The 19,822-nt window shown below is 48.0% G+C and overlaps 1 protein-coding gene across 1 annotated transcript in view; it reads right to left on the bottom strand.

Annotated features, from left to right (window-relative positions):
* The window catches only part of LOC132812703 (DNA polymerase alpha subunit B-like), a 31,840-nt gene extending 12,047 nt beyond the window's left edge, over positions 1-19,793 (bottom strand). The window contains exons 1-9 of the mRNA XM_060822994.1: positions 19,286-19,793; positions 18,542-18,599; positions 17,782-17,891; positions 16,444-16,637; positions 13,653-13,741; positions 10,983-11,138; positions 9,612-9,674; positions 1,532-1,574; positions 564-688 (exon numbers count right to left, since the gene is read on the bottom strand). Of these exons, the coding sequence (XP_060678977.1) occupies positions 564-688; positions 1,532-1,574; positions 9,612-9,674; positions 10,983-11,138; positions 13,653-13,741; positions 16,444-16,637; positions 17,782-17,891; positions 18,542-18,599; positions 19,286-19,458 (1,011 nt within the window). The 5' untranslated portion in view covers positions 19,459-19,793. The remainder of the gene's footprint in view (positions 1-563; positions 689-1,531; positions 1,575-9,611; positions 9,675-10,982; positions 11,139-13,652; positions 13,742-16,443; positions 16,638-17,781; positions 17,892-18,541; positions 18,600-19,285) is intronic.
* Between the last annotated feature and the right edge of the window lie 29 nt (positions 19,794-19,822).

Raw genomic sequence — 19,822 nt, 5'->3', positions numbered from 1 at the left:
AGAGTTGAGGGACTGTGACTTCTATTTTAAAAGATTCAGAGGACTCTGTTTAGAGTTCCAAAGAGTTGAGGGAACTTTAAAAAGAATCGAGTCAGCTTTGTTCTGTGATTAGGCAAAAATGAGGACTGCAGATGCTGGAGATTAGAGTCTATATTAGAGTGGTGCTGGAAAAGCACAGCAGGTCTGGCAGCATCTGACGAGCAGGAAAATCAACGTTTTGGGCAAAAGCCCTTCATGAGGAATCACGTTGCTCTGTAATTAACCTGGTGCTATCCCTATCCCAAGAGCGCCTGATGGGGACAGTGCTGGGAGGACTTCTTTCTCACTGACAGACATCGAAAGACTCGAGGTGCAGTTGTTGAGAAGCAGTGACATATCGTGCCTGTGTGCCAGATTATACCGTCTGTCTGCTGAATGATAGGACCACCCGACCCTAGTGTAACAAAGTGAGTTGCAGGTTAACACAGCAAGGACTATCGAGCAAAGCATCACAGGGAAGGGAGAGAGTGATTGGAACTGAATGCGAGAGGACATTAATAGGTCGATCTGAAGTGGGTACTCACCAGTATGCAGACATCTGGTCGGTCCCTATTGATGACATCGATCAGATCCAGCATCGGGTCATAGGTGATGCTGTCCGAGGTGGTGAAGGGGCCACAGGCCACAAGAACCATCTGCTGTTCCAAACCTGGGGGCATCATTCACAGCTCATTCAACCGAATGTGACAGGACTCGCACCAGCAGCATCATCCGATACCCAGTAAATCATTAGTACGTCAGGAACATATCCCAGACATGTACTGACTGACAAAGTCACATCCCAAAGCCTGAAGGTTGGAAGTTTCTACACCCCGCGTAATATGTGAGGCGTGAATGTTACTGAGTGAACAACCACCATCTGTCTTCCATCAAAAGTCAATCATCTGGGCCATGTGGGGGTGATAGTGATCAGAAAAGATTGAAACAGGCTGAAGAGGAGACTGAGGGGGTGACCCGATCTTATCTTTAAAACGAAGAAGGGGGAAATCAATAGGGCTGACAGAGAGATGGTGTTGTCCCATACAGGAGGTGGGGGGCAGAACCAGGGTTGGGGCAGGGGGGGCAGGGGAGGGTGTGCAACAGAAAGACAGTTAACTAAGAAATCCAACTGGAAATTTGGGAAACCCTCCTCTTCCAGAAAGTCCGTGGGGGATATGACATGTGTTCCCAGATGTAGTTCAGGGGGAAGCTGGGTAAAACACAAGTGAGAAAGGAGGAGGGAGATTGTTAAAGGGGCTGGGACACTCGAGGGGAGCACAAACGGCAGCTTCAACTCGTTTACTTCTCACATTCAAATACTCGGCAAGTCTCAGACACACAAGAAGGAAATAACAGATGTACATAGCATCTTTCACAACCTCAGGACATTCCCAAGTGCTTCACTGACTAACTCAGTCCGTGAGGTACTTTTGCCGGAGGTGTAGTCACAGTTGTAAAGTGGGGTAATGGAACAGTGCGGTGGTACTGCTGCTTTTGTACATCATCCACTTACCTTCCAGTACCTCCTCTGGTTTGTAGAAAGGCAGGGGCACACCCTAAAAAGAGGCACAACCACAAATCACTCAACATTAAAGGCCCAGCTTGTAGCACAGTGAAAGACGGAGGGCATTTGCTGTGTGGGGAATAGTGGGGAAAAAGGTGCTGTCTCAGCTAGCACATAGACTCAGAGCATTGTATTTTATCATTCTCCACTCTCTCTCCTCAGGGAGTGACTGCACTCTCAAACATGCTACCTGGTTTCACAGAGCACTGCCAACCCATTCGCAATTTAAAAATATTCTCAATTTAGATACTTCCTGGAAGTATCTACTCCTGTTAGTTTCTCTCTCCTGGTGTTAGAACAAAAAAACAGTACAACACAGTACAGGTCCTTCTAACCTACTGGAAAATCAGCCTAACCTACATCCCCCTCATTGTACTCAGTTCCATGCGCCTATCCAAGAGGCACTTAAATGTTCCTAATGTATCTGCTCATCCACCACTGCTGGCAGTGCATTCCACCCACTGTCTGAGTAAAGAACCTACCTCTGATGTCGCCCCTAAACCTTCCTCTAATTACTTTAAAATCATACCCCCTACTGATAGACATTTCCACCACAGGAAAAAGTATCTACTCTATCTCTGCCTCTCAACATCTTGTACACTCTATCAAGTCACCTCTTACCCTTCACTCCAATGAGAAAATACCCTAGCTCCCTCAACCTTTCTTCAGAAGACGTGCCCTCCAGTCCAGGCAGCATCCTGGGAAATCATTGCACCCTCTCTAAAGCTTCCACATCCTTCCTATAATGAGGTGACCAGAACTTATTCCAGGTGTAGTCTCTACAGAGGTTTACAACCCTACCAACCTGGGTGGCAACTTTGAGGGATCTATGGACATGGACCCCAAGATCCCTCTGTTCCTCCAGTCTTTAACCTTTAACCCTGTAATGTCCATTCAAATTTGACCTTCCAAAGTGAATGACTTCACAGTTTTCCAGGTTGAACTCCACCTGCCACTTATCAGCCCCGTTCTGCATCTTGTCAGTGATCCATTGCAACCTACGACAGCCCCTCACACTATTCACAGCTCCACCAACCTTCATGGCTTCGGCAAACTTACTAACCCACCCTTCCACTTCCTCATCCAAATCATTTAGAAAAATCACAAAGAGCAGAGGTCTCAGAACCGATCCCTGTGGAACACCACTGGCCACCGAGCTCCAGGCTGAATACTTTCCATCTACCACCACCCTCAGTCTTCTATGGACCAGCCAATTCTGTATCCAGACAGACAGGTTTCCCTGTATCCCATGCTGCCCTACTTTCTGAATGAGTAGAGAGCAGTGTGGTGCAGGAAAAGCACAGCAGGTTAGGCAGCATCCAAGGAGCAGGAAAATCGACGTTTTGGGCAAAAGCCCTTCGTCAGGAATGGAGCGTCCAGGGTGGAGAGATAAATTGGGGGGGGGGGGGGGGGGGGGGGGGGGGGAGAAGGGGGTGCGTGTGTGTGTGCTGGTGGTGTGGCTGGGGAGAAGGTAGCAACGAGTACAATAAGTGGATGGGATGGGGGGTGGTGATGGAGGTGATAGGTCAAAGGGAGGGTGGAGCGGATAGGCGGGAAGGGAGACTAGCAGGAAGGACAGGTCATGGGGACGGGGTTGAGCTGGAAGGATGGAACTGGGGGGAGGTGGGGGAGGGGATGAGCTTACCATGGGGAACCTTATCAAACACCTTGCTAAAATCCATGCACATCACATCCACTGCTCTACCTTCATCAATGTGTTTTGTAACATCTTCAAAGAATTTGGGTGGCACAGTGGCTCAGTGGATAGCAACGCTGCCTCACTGCGCCAGGGACCCGGGTCTGAATCCACCCTTGGGTGACTGTCTGTGTGGAGTTTGTACGTTCTCCCCGAGTCTGCGTGGGTTTCCTCCGGGTGCTCCGGTTTCTTCCCACAGTCCAAAGATGTGCAGGTCAGGTAAGTTGGCCAGGATAAATTGCCTGTAGTGTTTAGGGATGTGTAGGTTAGGTGCATTAGCTCGGGGTAGGGGATTGGATCTGGGTGGGGTTACACTGAGGGTCAGTGCGGACTTGTTGGGCCGGAAGACCTGTTTCCACACTGTAGGGATTCTATTCTATGATTCATTAAAGTTTGAGAGGCACAACCTCCCTTTCACAAAGCCATGGTGACTGTCTCTGATCCAACTATGGTTTTCCAGGTAATCATAAATCCTGCCTCTCAGAACCCTCTCCAATACTTTGTCCACTACAGATGTAATACTGATTGGTCTGTAATTCCCAGTGTTATCCCAATTCCCTTTCTTGAAGGGAATAATATTTGCCACCCTCCAATCATCTGGCACTATTCTAGTGGACAGTGAAGACGCAAAGATCATCATCAAAGGCACAGCAATCTCTTGCCTTGTTTCCTGTACTAAACCCTCGGTATATCCTGATGAAGGGCTCTGGCCCAAAACGTCGATTTTCCTGCTGCTCGGATGCTGCCTGACCTGCTGTGCTTTTCCAGCTCCACTCTAACCCTGAGACTGATCTCCAGCATCTGCAGTCCTCACTTTCGCCTTCGGTATATCCTGTCTGGCCCAGGGGACTACCTATTCCTATGTTTTTCAAAATCCTCCTTCCTAAAATGAACCTGTTTGAGTCTGTTTCACACTGTCCTCAGAAACGTCAAGATCCCTCTCAGAGGTGAATACTGAAGCAAAGTATTCATTAAGGCCCTCCCCTGACTCCAGGCACAAGTTTTCTCCACTATCCCTCACTCTGGCCATCCTCTTGTTCCTCACATCAGTGTAGAATACCTTAGAGTTTTCCTTAATCCGACCCAGTAAAGCTTTTTCATGCCCCCTTCTAGCTCTCCTGAGACCATTCCTCAGTTCCTTCCTGGCTCCCTTGTAACCCTCTAGAGCCCTGTCTGTTCCTTACCTCCTCAACCTTCAGTCAGCTTCCTCCTTTCTGTTGACTCGATGTTCCACATCCCTTGTCACCCAAAGTTCCTTCACCCTACCATCCCCTCCTTGCCTCAGTGAGACAAATCTGTCCAGCACTATCAGCAGGTGCTCCCTAAACAACCTCCACATTTCTGTTGTGCATTTTCCTGAGAACATCTGTTCCCAATTTAGGTGCCCCAGTTCCTGCCTAATAGCATTGTAATTCCCCCTCCCCGATTAAATACTTTCCCATACCATCTGCTGTTCTGCCTCTCCGTCACTATAGTAAAGATCAGTGAGTTGTGGTCACTATCACCGAAATGCTGCTCTGCCTCTCCGTCAATATAGTAAAGATCAGTGAGTTGTGGTCACTATCACCGAAATGCTGCTCTGCCGAGATCGGACACCTGGCCGGGTTTGTTGCCAAGCACCAAATCCAATATAGCCTCCCTTCTAGTCGGCCTATCAAAGTAATCGAATCAGGAATCCTTCCTGGACACACCAAAAACTGCACCACTTAAACTATTTGAACTGATGGGTTCCAATCAATATTAGAGAAGTTAAAGTCACCCATGGCAACATCCCTGTTACTTTTACACATTTCAAAATCTTCCTCCCAATCTGCTCCTCCGCAACTCTGTTGCTATTGGGGGGGGGGGGGGGGGGGGGGGGGGGGGGGGGGGGGAGTCTGTAGAAAACTCCCAATAAAGTGATTGCTCCTTTTCTGTTTCTGATTTCCACCCGAATTGATTCCATTGACAAACCCTCCTCGATGACCTCCCTTTCTGCAGCTGTGATACTACTCCTAACCAACAATGCCACTCGTACACTTCTTCGATCCCATTCCTTTTAGAGTCATAGAGATGTACAGGACGGAAACAGACCCTTCGATCCAACCCGTCCACGCCGATCAGATATCCAAACCCAATCGAGTCCCACCTGCCAGCACCCGGCCCATATCCCCCAAACCCTTCCTATTCATATACCCATCCAAATGCCTCTTAAATGTTGTAATTGTACCAGCCTCCACCATTTCCTTTGGCAGCTCATTCCACACACGTACCACCCTCTGTGTGAAAAGGTTGCCCCTTCGGTCTCTTTTATATCTTTCCCCTCTCAGCCTAAACCTATGCCCTCTAGTTCTGGACGCCCCGACCCAAGGGAAAAGACTTTGTCTATTTACCCTATCCATGCCCCTCATAATTTTGTAAACCCCTATAAGGTCACCCCTCAGCCTCCGACACTCCAGGGAAAACAGCCCCAGCCTGTTCAGCCTCTCCCTGTAGCTCAGACCCTCCAACCCTGGCAACATCCTTGTCAATCCTTTCTGAACCCTTTCAAGTTTCACAACATCTTCCCGATAAGAAGGAGACCAGAATTGCACAAACAGTATTCCAACAGTGGCCTAACCAATGCCCTGGACAGCTGCAACAGGACCTCCCAACTCCTGTACTCAATACTCTGACCAATAAAGGAAGGCATACCAAACACCTTCATCACTATCCTATCTACCTGCGACTCCACTTTCAAGGAGCTATGAACCTGCACTCCAAGGTCTCTTTGTTCAGCAACACTCCCTAGGACCTTACCATTAAATGCATCTCGCATTTATCTGAATTAAACTCCATCTGCCACTTCTCAGCCCATTGGCCCATCTGGTCCAGATCCTGTTGTAATCTGAGGTAACCCTCTTCGCTGTCCACTACACCTCCAATTTTGGTGTCATCTGCAAACTTACTAACTGTACCTCTTATGCTCACATCCAAATCGTTTATGTAAATGACAAAAAGTAGGGGACCTAGGACCGATCCTTGTGGCACTCCATTGGTCACAGGCCTCCAGTCTGAAAAACAACCCTCCACCACCACCCTCTGTCTTCTGCCTTTGAGCCAGTTCTTCCTGTATTCCATGAGATCTAACCTCGCTAATCAGTCTCCCATGGGGAACCTTGTCGAACGCCTTACTGAAGTCCATATAGATCACATCTACTGCTCTGCCCTCATCAATCCTCTTTGTTACTTCTTCAAAAAACTCAATCAAGTTTGTGAGACATGATTTCCCATGTACAATGCCATGTTGACTATTCCTAATCAGTCCTTGCCTTTCCAAATACATGTACATCCTGTCCCTCAGGATTCCCTCCAACAACTTGCCCACCACCGAGGTCAGGTTCACTGGTCTATAGTTCCCTGGCTTGTCTTTATGGCCCTTCTTAAACAGTGGCACGTTTGCCAACCTCCAGTCTTCCGGCACCTCACCTGTGACTATCGATGATACAAATATCTCAGCAAGAGGCCCAGCAATCACTTCTCTAGCTTCCCACAGACTTCTCGGGTACACCTGATCAGGTCCTGGGGATTTATCCACTTTTAACCGTTTCAAGACATCCAGCACTTCCTCCTCTGTAATCTGGACATTTTGCAAGATGTCACCATCTATTTCCCTACAGTCTATATCTTCCATATCCTTTTCCACAGTAAATACTGATGCAAAATATTCAAAGTATGCAAAGTAACTCCCCCATTTTCTGTGGCTCTACACAAATCTTGCTGATCTTTGAGGGGCCCTATTCTCTCCCAAGTTACCCTTTTGTCCTTACTATATTTGTAAAACCCCTTTGGATTCTCCTTAATTCTATTTGCCAAAGCTATCTCATGTCCCCGTTTTGCCCTCCTGATTTCCCTCTTAAGTATACTCCTACTTTCTTTATACTCTTCTAAGGATTCACTCGATCTATCCTGTCTCTACCTGACATATGCTTCCTTCTTTTTCTTAACCAAACCCTCAATTTCTTTAGTCATCCAGCATTCCCTATACCTACCACCATTCCCTTTCACCCTGACAGGAATATACTTTCTCTGGATTCTTGTTATCTCATTTCTGAAAGCTTCCCATTTTCCAGCCGTCCCTTTACCTGTAAACATCTGCCTCCAATCAGCTTTCGAAAGTTCTTGCCTAATACCGTCAAAATTGGCCTTTCTCCAATTTAGAACTTCAACTTTTAGATCTGGTCTATCCTTTTCCATCACTATTTTAAAACGAATAGAATTATGGTCACTGGCCCCAAAGTGCACCCCCACTGACACCTCAGTCACCTGTCCTACCTTATTCCCCAAGAGTAGGTCAAGTTTTGCACCTTCTCTAGTAGGTACATCCACATACTGAATCAGAAAATTGTCTTGTACACACTTAACAAATTCCTCTCCATCTAAACCTTTAACACTATGGCAGTCCCAGTCGATGTTTAGAAAGTTAAAATCCCCTACCATAACTACCCTATTATTCTTACAGATAGTTGAGATCTCCTTACAAGTTTGTTTCTCAATTTCCCTCTGACTATTGGGGGGTCCATAATACAATCCCAATAAGGTGGTCATCCCTTTCTTATTTCTCAGTTCCACTCAAATAACTTCCCTGGATGTATTTCCAGGAATATCCTCCCTCAGCACAGCTGTAATGCTATCTCTTATCAAAAATACCACTCCCCCTCCTCTCTTGCCTCCCTTCCTATCCTTCTACCTATCCTGGAACATTAAGCTGCCAGTCCTGCCCATCCCTGAGCCATGTTTCTGTTATTGCTATAATATCCAGTCCCATGTTTCTAACCATGCCCTGAGTTCATCTGCCTTCCCTGTTAGGCCCCTTGCATTGAAATAAATGCAGTTTAATTTATTAGTCCTACCTTGTCCCTGCCTGCCCTGACTGTTCACCCACTACAACAACCCCGATGGTTTTTACATCTTTCCAAGATCTGCTTCCATCTGCATTCCTCTATCTCCTGCAGGAGTTAGGGGGCGGTGGGAGGCCTACACGATAACCCTATCGTCCTACCTTGTCCCTGCCTGCCCTGACTGTTTGACTCACTTCTGTTCTCAGCTGTACCCGTCTCAGATCAATCTCTTTCCTCACTATCTCCCTGGGTCCCACCCCCCCACCTTACTAGTTTAAATCCTCCCGAGCAGTTCTAGCAAATTTCCCTGCCAGTATATTAGTCCCCTTCCAATTTAGAGGCAATCCGTCCTTCTTGTACAGGTCACTCTACCCCAAAAGAGATTCCAATGATCCAAAAATGTGTATCCTTCTCCCATAGCCCAGCTCCTCAGCCACCTAAAGCCTGGAACATCCAACAACCACTCCTGTCCCTGTGATATCCACGTCTCTGTAAAGGCCACACCGTCAAAGTTCCAAGTACTGATTCACGCTCGAAGTTCATCACTCTTATCCCTGACACTTGTTGCATTAAAATAGACATACTTCAACCCAGCACACTGACTGTACCTTTTCCCTACCAAGTGCCTACCCTCCTCATAGACGCTTTGCACACTGTATCTGGCTGTTCCTCCATCGTCTGATCTATAGCTCAGGTAGCCAATTTCGTTTTTTAAAAAAATATATTTACTAGCAATTTTTAAAAACTTTACAAACTATATTGAAAACTGTTGAAAAATACAATCAATAACAAATATCAGTATAATAAAAAGAAAACAAACACAAAACAATATAACCACTGTCTCCTGACTATTAACCTACCCTTTAGTACACAACAAACCCTAAAACTGTGCAAAACAACATCAACCCAATCTTGTTTAAGTCCTCCTGAAGAACTCTAGCAAACCACCCGCTCAGGATATTGGTACCCCTCCAGTTCAGATGCAACCCATCCTTCTTGTACAGGTCCCACCTTCCCCAGAAGGTATCCCAAAGATCCACATGTCTGAAGCCCTCCCTCCTACACCAGTGCTGCAGCCATGTGTTCAGCTGCACTCGCTCTCTATTCCTAGTCTCACTAACATGTGGCACAGGTAGCAATCCTGGGATTACCACTCTGTTTGTCTTTCTGATCCCACTCTCCACCTCAGGCTGGGGTGGAAGATGGGGGCAACCAGTTGCATCTACACCTCCCACACCCTACCCTGCTCCAGCATCACCTTCAACTATCCATCTCAATCCTTCCCCCAACTCCGTCACCAACAATATCTGCCCCAAAAAGCAGAGGGTCTAGTCCTGAATGCTGCAGATCCCACCCGGGGACACAGAGGCACACTTGATTTGGACTGTACAGTTGAGGGTGGAACAGCAACAACCCAGCAGCTAACAGTTCGATACTGAGTGTAACAGCAGCCTCCCACTGCTCAATGACTGACCTCGTAGAGCCGGAAAGCCACGATGCACCGGCTGGTGCTGTTTGTTCCCTCCAGAGCCACCACCTGGTGAAAACAAATGTCATCACAGTCAGAACCGACACTCCGGTACAAGGTCATACTCATCAAAATTAACCAGACGGAAAGTTACTCTGGAGAGAACGACATCTAGAATCTAAATCAGAAAACAACCTTCGCCATTGCTGACAGCCCCAGAATCAATATATCTGTGTGCTGTTTTAAACACAGGCACTTTCAACATCACTACCCTCTCGGGGTGAGGGGCAATTAAGGATGAGCAGTAAATGTTAGCATAAGCAGCAGTGGCCACATTCTGTCATACTCCAACAAAGGCTAAAGTGAGCAACATTGATTAACTGCCTTTAGGGTTCATCCAACTGTAGGTTAGATTCCCTACAGTGTGGAAACAGGCCCTTCGGCCCAGCCAGGCCACACCGACCCCTGCAGTAATCCCTGATTAATCAGTAGGCATACAGTAGAGCTCATAGGTAAGCCTGATCTCAGCTAGACTGCATGATGGGTTTGAGAACAAGAGAGGAGCAGAAAATATATTAGTCCCTCCTCAACACAATGCAGCGAGTGCCAGGATAACATTGTGGGGGGTGCTCTCACTTACCGCATACTGAACATACTGAGAGACTCAGGGAAATGGCAAGCTCTTTATTCAGCAGCCATCCCCATCCTACCTACAAACAGAGGCACACAAGCGTCATCATTCTAGCACCCTTACCCTCCAGTTACTGCAGCAAAGCCATTGCCACCTCAATAGTGTAAACAGTGAAACAAGGGCCTGAGAAGCTGTTTGCAGTGCTCTCTTTGCAACGGCCTCCATGGTTTCACATCTTGTACATTGTTTGAGACGTTAACAGCAAGTGCTCATTTTCACACAGACTTCACAATCTTCAATCACAGTTATTCTGGAGTTCAGTCAGGGACAGGCCTGGGGAGGAGACCAAACCTTTCCCTTTTTAACTTTACTTTTGAGTTTGAATGAGTAGAGGAAAGGCTACTGTGCATTTTGACCCCTTGTTGTCCTTACCCTGAGGGTTTTGTTGTGAATGGAGTCAAGGGGAGAGTCATTTTAAAAAAACTTTCAGAACTTTACTCAGAGTTTGAGAGGATCTAGGGACCTTAGAGTTCCAGACAGTGGAGGAAACTTGACTTTTCTGTTAAAAAAAAAAGTAAAATAAGGTTGACTCAAACTTTCACCCAGAGGTGTCTCTATCCCAGGATGGGGGTGGTGTTGAGGGGACTTACATAGTTGTTTAGAAAAGTAGGACACCACAGCTCCCTTAAATGTTCACTTTTTGAGTACATCCTGACAATCTTTCACTGCTACTCAGGTGTACCCACCTGGCCAGGAAAGAGAGAGAACTCCTTCAGCTCTGACAGATCTACTGGCACTTGCATTCCTGCTGAATGTTTCAGGTCTCCCTGCAAAATCACTGACTTTGCATTGAGTTTGCCATTGCTGTCGCACGCGATCTGCCCCAGGAACGTTACTGATTCCTGCAATGAACCAAAAGGAACAATTGATAACGGTAATGGACAGAATGAGGGAACGTAAATGCGAGCATTGTTAACAAATACCATCCAGGAAAGAGCTATAGATCAGGAATTGAAAGGGAGAGAGGAACTCAAGTACAGTTACAAGGGGGAGGGGCAGTGCTGAGGAAATAGGAACTGCAAGTTGACATGTTCCCAGGACCTTCATAGAATCCCTACAGTGTGGAAACAGCCTATCGAGTCCACACTGATCTTCCTAAGAGCATCCCACCTATATCAACACCCCCATCCTAGCCCTGTAACCCTGCAATCCATCTAGCCTGCACATCCCTGGACACTACTGGACAATTTAGCATGGCCAATTCACCCTAGCCTGCACATCTTTGGACTATGAGAAGAAACTGGAGCACCCAGAGGAAACGGAAGCAGACAGGGGGAGAATGTGCAAACTCCACAGAGTTCCACCCGAAGCTGGAATTGAACCCGGGTCCCTAGCGCTGAGAGGCAGCAGAGGTAACCACTGAGCCACCCCAATGGAAAGTAGTAGCAGTGAGATAGCTGCTGGGTTGGTCTTAGCTTTCCAAAACTGTTTAGATAGAGAAGTTTTCTATAGATTGGAAAACAGATAATGTAACTGAAAAAGGGAGGGAGCTAGAAAGTAGGAAACTGCAGGCTTAATATTCACAACAGGGAAAATGTTGGAAGCCTTTATTAATAAGTTTGTAGCACAACACTTTGATAAGTTCAAGGTATTCAGACAGAGCCAAAATGATTTGTCAAAGGGAGATTATGTTCAAATAATTTACTGGAGTTCTTTGAAGTAACTAGTGCTGTAGATAAAGCTGATCCAGTGGATATATTGTACTTAGATTTCCTGATGACACTTGCTATGATGCCACTTCAAAGATCGTTGTGGAGAATAAAAGCTCATGGCTTTGGGACTAACACATTGGTATGGATAGAAGATTGGTTTGTTAACAGGAAACAATATATGAGGTGTTTGCAGCTGGCAAGATGTCACGTGCATTGTACCACTGGGGTCAGTGCTGGGGCCTGAATTTTTTTTTTCAGTTTAGATAAACAATTTAGATGAAGGGAGCAAAGATCTGGTACGTAAATTTGCTGATGACACAAAGATAGATAGGAAAGTGAGTTGTGAAAAAGATAGGTAAAGTCAGTGGGAACAAATGAAGTACAGTGTGGGAAAGCATGAAACTGTCCATTTTGGCACAAGGAATTTAAAAAAGACATTATCTAGAACGGTGAGAGGTTGCAGAGCTCTGAGATGCAGAGATCTGGGTGCCTTTGTGCATGAATCATCAAAAATTAATATGCAGATACAGCCAGTAACCAGGAAATGAAACATTATGGTCTATTGGGAGGGGGATTGAATAATCTTCAGTTGTAGAGGGCATTGGTGAGATCATATCTGGAGCATCTTGGACAGTACTGGTCATCGTACAGACTGAAGGATGTCAGTGTGTTGGAAGAAGCTCACATGAGGTTTACAGGACTAATACCTGGAATGAATGAATGAAGGCTAGGCCTGTATCCGCTGGAGTTTAGAAGAGTCCAGGATGACATCATTAAAACATGGGAGCTAGGTGGAACTTGACTGGCTGGGTATTTCCTCTCGTGGGAGAATACAGATCTAGGGGTCACCGTTTAACAATATGGACGTGTGCTTTTAAAAGAGAGATGTAGAAACATTCATTTATTCTCTCGGACAGTGTTTGGATATCCCTTTCTTCACAGCCAGTGGAGGCAGAATCTGGAAGTATTTTAAAGGCAGACTTAAATTCTTGAGTTGAGATTAAAATCATCTCAGGCATAATCTTTTCGTGTGGCTGAACAGGTTGGAGGGGTTAGGGTGCCCACTCTTGTTCCTTGTGGTCACTACATGCTCTTCACTCTGGTAAGCAAACACGTTCCAACACACCCAGCTCATCTCCATTCTGATCTCCTGCTCAATGACAGGCTGCAAGGGAGGGGCAGGGGGAGGGGGAGGGGGAGCTTTGTTTTTAGTATTCACCACGGACTTGCCCTCTACACCTGAGGTGACAGAGATAGTGAGGGGGTGTATGGACTGGAGCGATTACAGAGATAGGGAGGGGCTCCAGGAGGTGACAGAGATACGAGAGGTGGAGGGGTAGGCAGGGGGATTACAGAGATAGGGAGGGGCTGTAGGGGCACCAGGAGGTGACAGAGATACGAGGGGTGTAGGGGTTGGCGGGGGGATTACAGAGATAGGGAGGGGCTGTAGGGGCACCAGGAGGTGACAGAGATACGAGAGGTGTAGGGGTAGGCGGGGGGTTTACAGAGATAGGGAAGGGGGTAAAGGGACTAGAGAACACCACTTGTAACAAACTCCCAAGACCTCTAATAGTCAAATTAATTTTTGAAGTTACTATTTCCCCTGAATAGGTTTTGGTGTTGAGAATACTATATTGAGCAGGCCATTTTCAGTGCAGTCCACGTGGCAAGGACAGGATTTCGAAGCAGAGGGTTGCTCCTCACCTGAACAGGCATAGCCACTGATCGGATAGCCTCGATGTTGTAGTGCTCTGTCAAAACCTGACTCAGATCTTCTATCCTGTCATTGAGAACTGAAAGGTATTAACAAACAGCACATTAGAACATTCAATCTTCTCACCAATGTTACCACCCCACCCTGAAGGACAGTGCCATCCACAAACCACACACGCTCATATCTCAGCCTTCAGGGAACACAACATGTCCACAGGCTCCACATCTGGGGACGGCCTGATCCATACTCGGAACAGGAAACCTGTTACTCCCTTCGTTCTCGCCAAAAGGTGCCGACGCCAATCCTTACTTGCCAGGTGAGGATACTAATTCAACACAAAGCAGGGGCCGGAGACGAGAGGACGGTGGTTGGAACTGCAGCCTCACAGCGCCAGGGACCCAGGTTTGTATCCACCCTCGGGCAACTCTCTGTGGAGTTTGCACCCTCTCCCCCAGCACCCCCGTGTCTGCGTGGGTTTCCTCCGGGTGCTCTGGTTTCCTCCTAATCTAGAGTGCAGGTTAGGTGGATTGGCCATGGGAAATTGCCCGTAGTATTAAGTCAGGGGGGAATGGGTCTGGGTTACTCTTCGAAAGGTCGGTGTGCATTTGTTGGGCCAAATGACCTGTGTCCGCACTGTAAGGAATCTAATCTAATATAAAAAACCCGTAGGAGGAGGAGTAGGCCATTTAGTCCCTTGAGCCTGTTGTACCGTTCACTGAGATCATGGCTGGTCTGTCACCTAACTCCATTATCCCTTCACACCTTTCCTCAACAATCTCAGATTTAAAACTAACAACTGAGAGAACATCTGCTGCCATTTGTGGGAGAGCGCTCCAAACCTCTCTCTGACTGTGTCCTAACATCTCTCCTGATCAGTCTGGTCCTTGTTCTTAGACGAAGCCCTGAGCCCTAGAATCCCCAGTCAGTGGAAAGAGTTGATCTTTATCTACCCTGTCTTTTCCTGTTAATACCTTTAAAACTCAAATCAGATCACATCTTAACTATCTGAGTTCTAGAGAATACAGGCCTAATTTGTACAATTGGTCCTCATAACTTAAACCCTTGATGTCCTGGTATTATTCTAGTAAACCCCAACAAGGTCAATCTACCCTCCCTAAGACATGCTGCCCAGATCTGCACAGTCCTCCAAGTGGGGTCTAACCCAGGTTTTGTAAAACTGCAGCATGACTTCTGTATCCTTAAACTCCAGTATTTCAGATACAAAGAACTTTTAGTCTATGGGACCATAGCAATTGAAAGAGGCTATGCTACCCCTTAATATAAATCAACAATACCGCTAGGAATCCACATACACACTTAAGACTCTGAAAGCTTCAATATGGACACTTACACATTAAAGAGATTTGATGCGATGTTTTGGAAAAGGGAATTGAACTGCAGGAGGAGAATTATGATGTACTTGCCATTCCCTGATTAGTCAGATCACTGTGGAAAGAGGACCCGGAATTTTGAAGATGAGATAAGAGCAGGAGTTTTGTGCTTCCACTGCTAAGGAAATGATTGGGAGAGTGTAGTGATTGAATTGCAGCCCAGGATGATCTCATTGCGTATGAGATCCCTGAGTGGCTCAGGTTAACAATCACAACCAGGGAGCCCTGGCTGACAGACATAACTAATGTCAGAGATGGTCACTACTCTAGGGGACTGGCTTTGAGCTAGCTGGTCAGAGTCCACGTACTGGGTTTGTGTAAGTAAAGGGTGACTTGGTGACGGGATACCGGCCTCTGGTGCAGTTACTTCAGAGAGAAACCAGAACACAGTCTCTAAACTAAAAAGTGGGTTTTTCACAGTGCACACCCAGACAATGGTGGAGAGGCTGTACCTCTCGTGTTAGTTAGAGGAAAATCATTAAAGTTAAACCAGGTAAAAGCGGTTTCTCTCAGAGAAGTCATTTGGAAAAACTTGATCAACTTTAAAACATGATGCTTCACTGAAGATGTTACCTAGTATGGTGACAAAACGTCTGAAAAGGAACCTTACAGCTCAGCGAGCAAACCTACACCCATAATGTCACCGGGCCACATCCCGTGTCGAGTGCGGAATCTAATCTGGAAACTTTCCCCTATTCTGTGACTATTCAAAATGTCGATTCTCCTGTTCCTTGGATGCTGCCTGACCTGCTGCACTTTTCCAGCAACACATTTTCAGCTCTGATCTCCAGCATCTGCAGTCCTCACTTTCTCCCATTTTGTGACTGCCTTGGCCAAAATGGGAAGCACGGTGGGGAAGCCCACCCACTCCCCAGCAAACTGTTTCTCTCTACAAAAGCTAACCTCAAACAGATCACCTCTTAATCTTCCACAATCAAGGGAGTACAAGCCCATTCTGCAATAACCTGTCACTGCAGGTTAACTCTTTTGTCCACGGGATCATTGTAATGAATCTTCAAGTGCCTCCCTTCTAAAGCCAATACCTCCTTGCTGGGGTTAGGGGCCTGGGTCTGCCCTCTGGTCAACAGGAGCAGTGATATTAGCACCGCGGGTCAACCCACCAACCCACCACTGGGACGGATGTTGATACTGACCCCAGAACAGCCTTCCCAACACACACAGACACACACTCACACAGACACAGGCACCTTACAGGCTTGGTTGCAAGTGAATGTTTTTAAGCAGGGGATTGGAGAAGGAATTTCTGTAACACAGGGAGTCAGCGATACTCGAAGTGAGGATTAACCTCGGACAGGCCGCAGTGGGGCTGCTTCTTCCTGAGCAAGCTCGGGGTGAAATGCAAACACTGGTGCCTTTGATTGGGACTCACCATCGCGGATGTCACGCAGCTTCTGGAACATGTACTTGAAGCGTTTGACGATCGAGTCCTCAGGCATGAGGAGCAGCTGAACAGTGGCACTCCTGCCTCCCATGCCTTGCCACGTGGCTCCCTGCGCCGTACCAAACGAGACAACAACTTCACCTCGGTTAGCTCTGGAACTGTACTTCAGAGATGGGTTCGGGCTGAGGACAGCAGAAGGAAAAAACTACTCATTCAGGCAGTAACCAGCCATGCTCATTACAGTTCCAAATTACCACAAACAGCAGCGTTACCAGGGCTGGGGGGGGGGGGGGTTACAGAGATAGGGAGGGGGTGTAGGGGCTGGAGGGGGTTACAGAGATAGGGAGGGGGTGTAGGGGCCGGAGGGGGTTACAGAGATAGGGAGGGGGTGTAGGGGCCGGAGGGGGTTACAGAGATAGGGAGGGGGTGTAGGGTCCGGAGGGGGTTACAGAGATAGGGAGGGAGTGTAGGGCTGGAGGGGGTTACAGAGATAGGGAGGGAGTGTAGGGGCTGGAGGGGGTTACAGAGATAGGGAGGGGGTGTAGGGGCTGGAGGGGGGTACAGAGATAGGGAGGGAGTGTAGGGGCCGGAGGGGGATACAGAGATAGGGAGGGGGTGTAGGGGCTGGAGGGGGTTACAGAGATAGGGAGGGGTGTAGGGGGTTACAGAGATAGGAAGGGGGTGTAGGGGCTGGAGGGGGATACAGAGATAGGAGGGGGTGTAGGGGCTGGAGGGGGATACAGAGATAGGGAGGGGGTGTAGGGGCTGGAGGGGGTTACAGAGATAGGGAGGGGGTGTAGGGGCTGGAGGGGGTTACAGAGATAGGGAGGGAGTGTAGGGGCTGGAGGGGGTTACAGAGATAGGGAGGGGGTGTAGGGGCTGGAGGGGGTTACAGAGATAGGGAGGGGGTGTAGGGGTGGAGGGGGTTACAGAGATAGGGAGGGGGTGTAGGGGCTGGAGGGTTACAGAGATAGGGAGGGGGTGTACAGAGATAGGGAGGGGGTGTAGGAGGGGGTTACAGAGATAGGGAGGGGGTGTAGGGCTGGAGGAAGTTACAGAGATAGGAGGGGGTGTAGGGGCTGGAGGGGGTTACAGAGATAGGGAGGGGGTGTAGGGGCTGGAGGAAGTTACAGAGATAGGGAGGGGTGTAGGGGGTTACAGATAGGGAGGGGGTGTAGGGGCTGGAGGGTTACAGAGATAGGGAGGGAGTGCAAGGGTAGATTGCTTGCATAGGAAGTGGATTATATATTTTTGGAACAGGTCATTTCGTTGATATTTCAATCGAAGTATATCTGAGTAAATAGTCGGATGAACCGGTCCTGTTACCTTGGAGAGAAGGAAGCTGGAGAGAAGAGGAGCCGTGGGCTGCGGGTCATCGACACCTTCTTTGACTGTGGCTGCTCTGGAGTGGTCAGCACCCGCTTGTGTGTACCTGCCTACCGAGGGAGGACACATTCAGCAGGAAGTACCACAGTCCCCAATCTCTAAAAACCAATCCTCAGACAAACCTTCCTGACCAGTAACCTCCAGCTCCCACAACCCAACCACCTGAATCAAGTGTTGCTGCTACTGCTGCTGCTGTAGGGAGTCAGAATCCTCAGGGAAAAGGAGAAAAAAACTAGCTCTGCCCCCATTACCTCCATCCAGAATGTCCTCATTATCATCCATCAGCATGTCTCACTCAGTCGGCCAACTCCCCGCAATAATGGTTTGCTCCACCCAGTTTGTCCCTCATTCAGTGTGCCCCCCTCACTCTCCCCCATGTTTACACCCCTTTCCCCAACACCAGTGTCCCACACAGTCGGACATGCCCACCTCCTCCCAGTGTAGCTTTGCCAAAGGATGGGGATTAGGGCTCATCCACCCGAACTTCAGCTGTGGGGTCACTGGGTTAAACCCTTGAACTACCCTGCAACTGTGTCTGTACAGGCACTACCTTCACCTTCCCCAGGACAATAATTACTGGCCTAGCCAGTGGCTCCCACACTCCTCCAATACATACAGGGGAAAAAGGGCCATCATTCAAGGGGCAGTGAGTGAATTCTGACCCTGGAAGGGAAAGTGTCTTCTCCAGTTAGTCAGGTACCTTAGCTGGTGTGGTGTATGAATCGAGTAGGTTCTCCTCCTCCGTCTCTGCTTGGACACTGGCCACGAGTCAAAGGAAATGTCCTGGTCACGCTGCGACTCACTTGCCTGAGCTGTTCAGCTCTGACCACCACCATTCTTCACAGGCATTTTATAACCCAGGTACAGGCCAGTATTTCTGCCCCACCTCACCTGCTGCTGCACATTACACCTCTGGTTTTGTATTTCACTGCACCGGCTGGAATTAATCCCCTGTACCCACAGCCAACTCTGCCCCAGACTCAAACGCTGCATGACGAACGAGCCGCCTACAATCTGTCATTAAGATTATCCAGTAATACGTCCACATCAAGAGGTACAACCGACAGAATCAGTCTCCCCTTCAGTACTGTGGGAGAGCCGCAGGAGCAGAGGCAGCCCAGTTGTCACCTTTTCAGGAGGTAAAAGATTGCTTTTAATCAAGGAGCTCTCTCTCTCTCTTTCTCATGCTTCCCACTCAATGTTCATCCCTCAGCTCACACCGTCAGACATTTATCACACAACAATTTCTGGGAGCTCACAGCATCTCAGTGTCAGTACTCGAGAACAGAGCAAGTCAATTCCAAAAGGAAACGGCTGTGACAAGCACTGGGTCACCCAGGGATGTGCGAGGCTGTTAAATGAGATCCTCACGATGACAACTGGTGCATCTCCTGAATCATTTCCTGAGAACCCAAGGTTCAAGTCTTGTCTTTGAAAAGGATACAGCTCTTCAAGGGAGTTCAGGTCATGCATTGGTGCTCGGGTGTTCCGTTTAATTGCTGCTGGCCGAGTCTTGTTGGCTTTTTTACTGAGAACCTGGGAAGGAGAAACACTTTTAGGGTGGGCCTGAGATTGGGGTTGGGTGGGGAAGAGGTGGGGCTGTTTTCCCTGGAGCATTGCAGGCTGAGGGGTGACCTTATAGAGGTTTATAAAATCATGAGAGGCATGGATGGGATAAATAGACAAAGTCTTTTCCCTGGGATCGGGAGTCCAGAACTAAAGAGCATAGATTTAGGGTGAGAGGGGAAAGATATAAAAGAGACATAAGGGGCAACTTTTTCACGCAGAGGGTGGTACGTGTATGGAATGAGCCGCCAGAGGAAGTGGTGGAGGCTGGTACAATGGCAGCATTTAAGAGGCATTTGGATGGGTATATGAATAGGAAGGGTTTGGAGGGATATGGGCGGGGTGCTGGCAGGTGGGACTAGATTGGGTTGGGATATCTGGTCAGCATGGACGGCTGGGACCGAAGGGTCTGTTT

Source organism: Hemiscyllium ocellatum, unplaced genomic scaffold, assembly GCF_020745735.1.
Source record: "Hemiscyllium ocellatum isolate sHemOce1 unplaced genomic scaffold, sHemOce1.pat.X.cur. scaffold_2918_pat_ctg1, whole genome shotgun sequence".
Classification (NCBI taxonomy): Eukaryota; Metazoa; Chordata; class Chondrichthyes; order Orectolobiformes; family Hemiscylliidae; genus Hemiscyllium; species Hemiscyllium ocellatum.
This window is presented reverse-complemented; position numbering and strand designations above follow the sequence as displayed.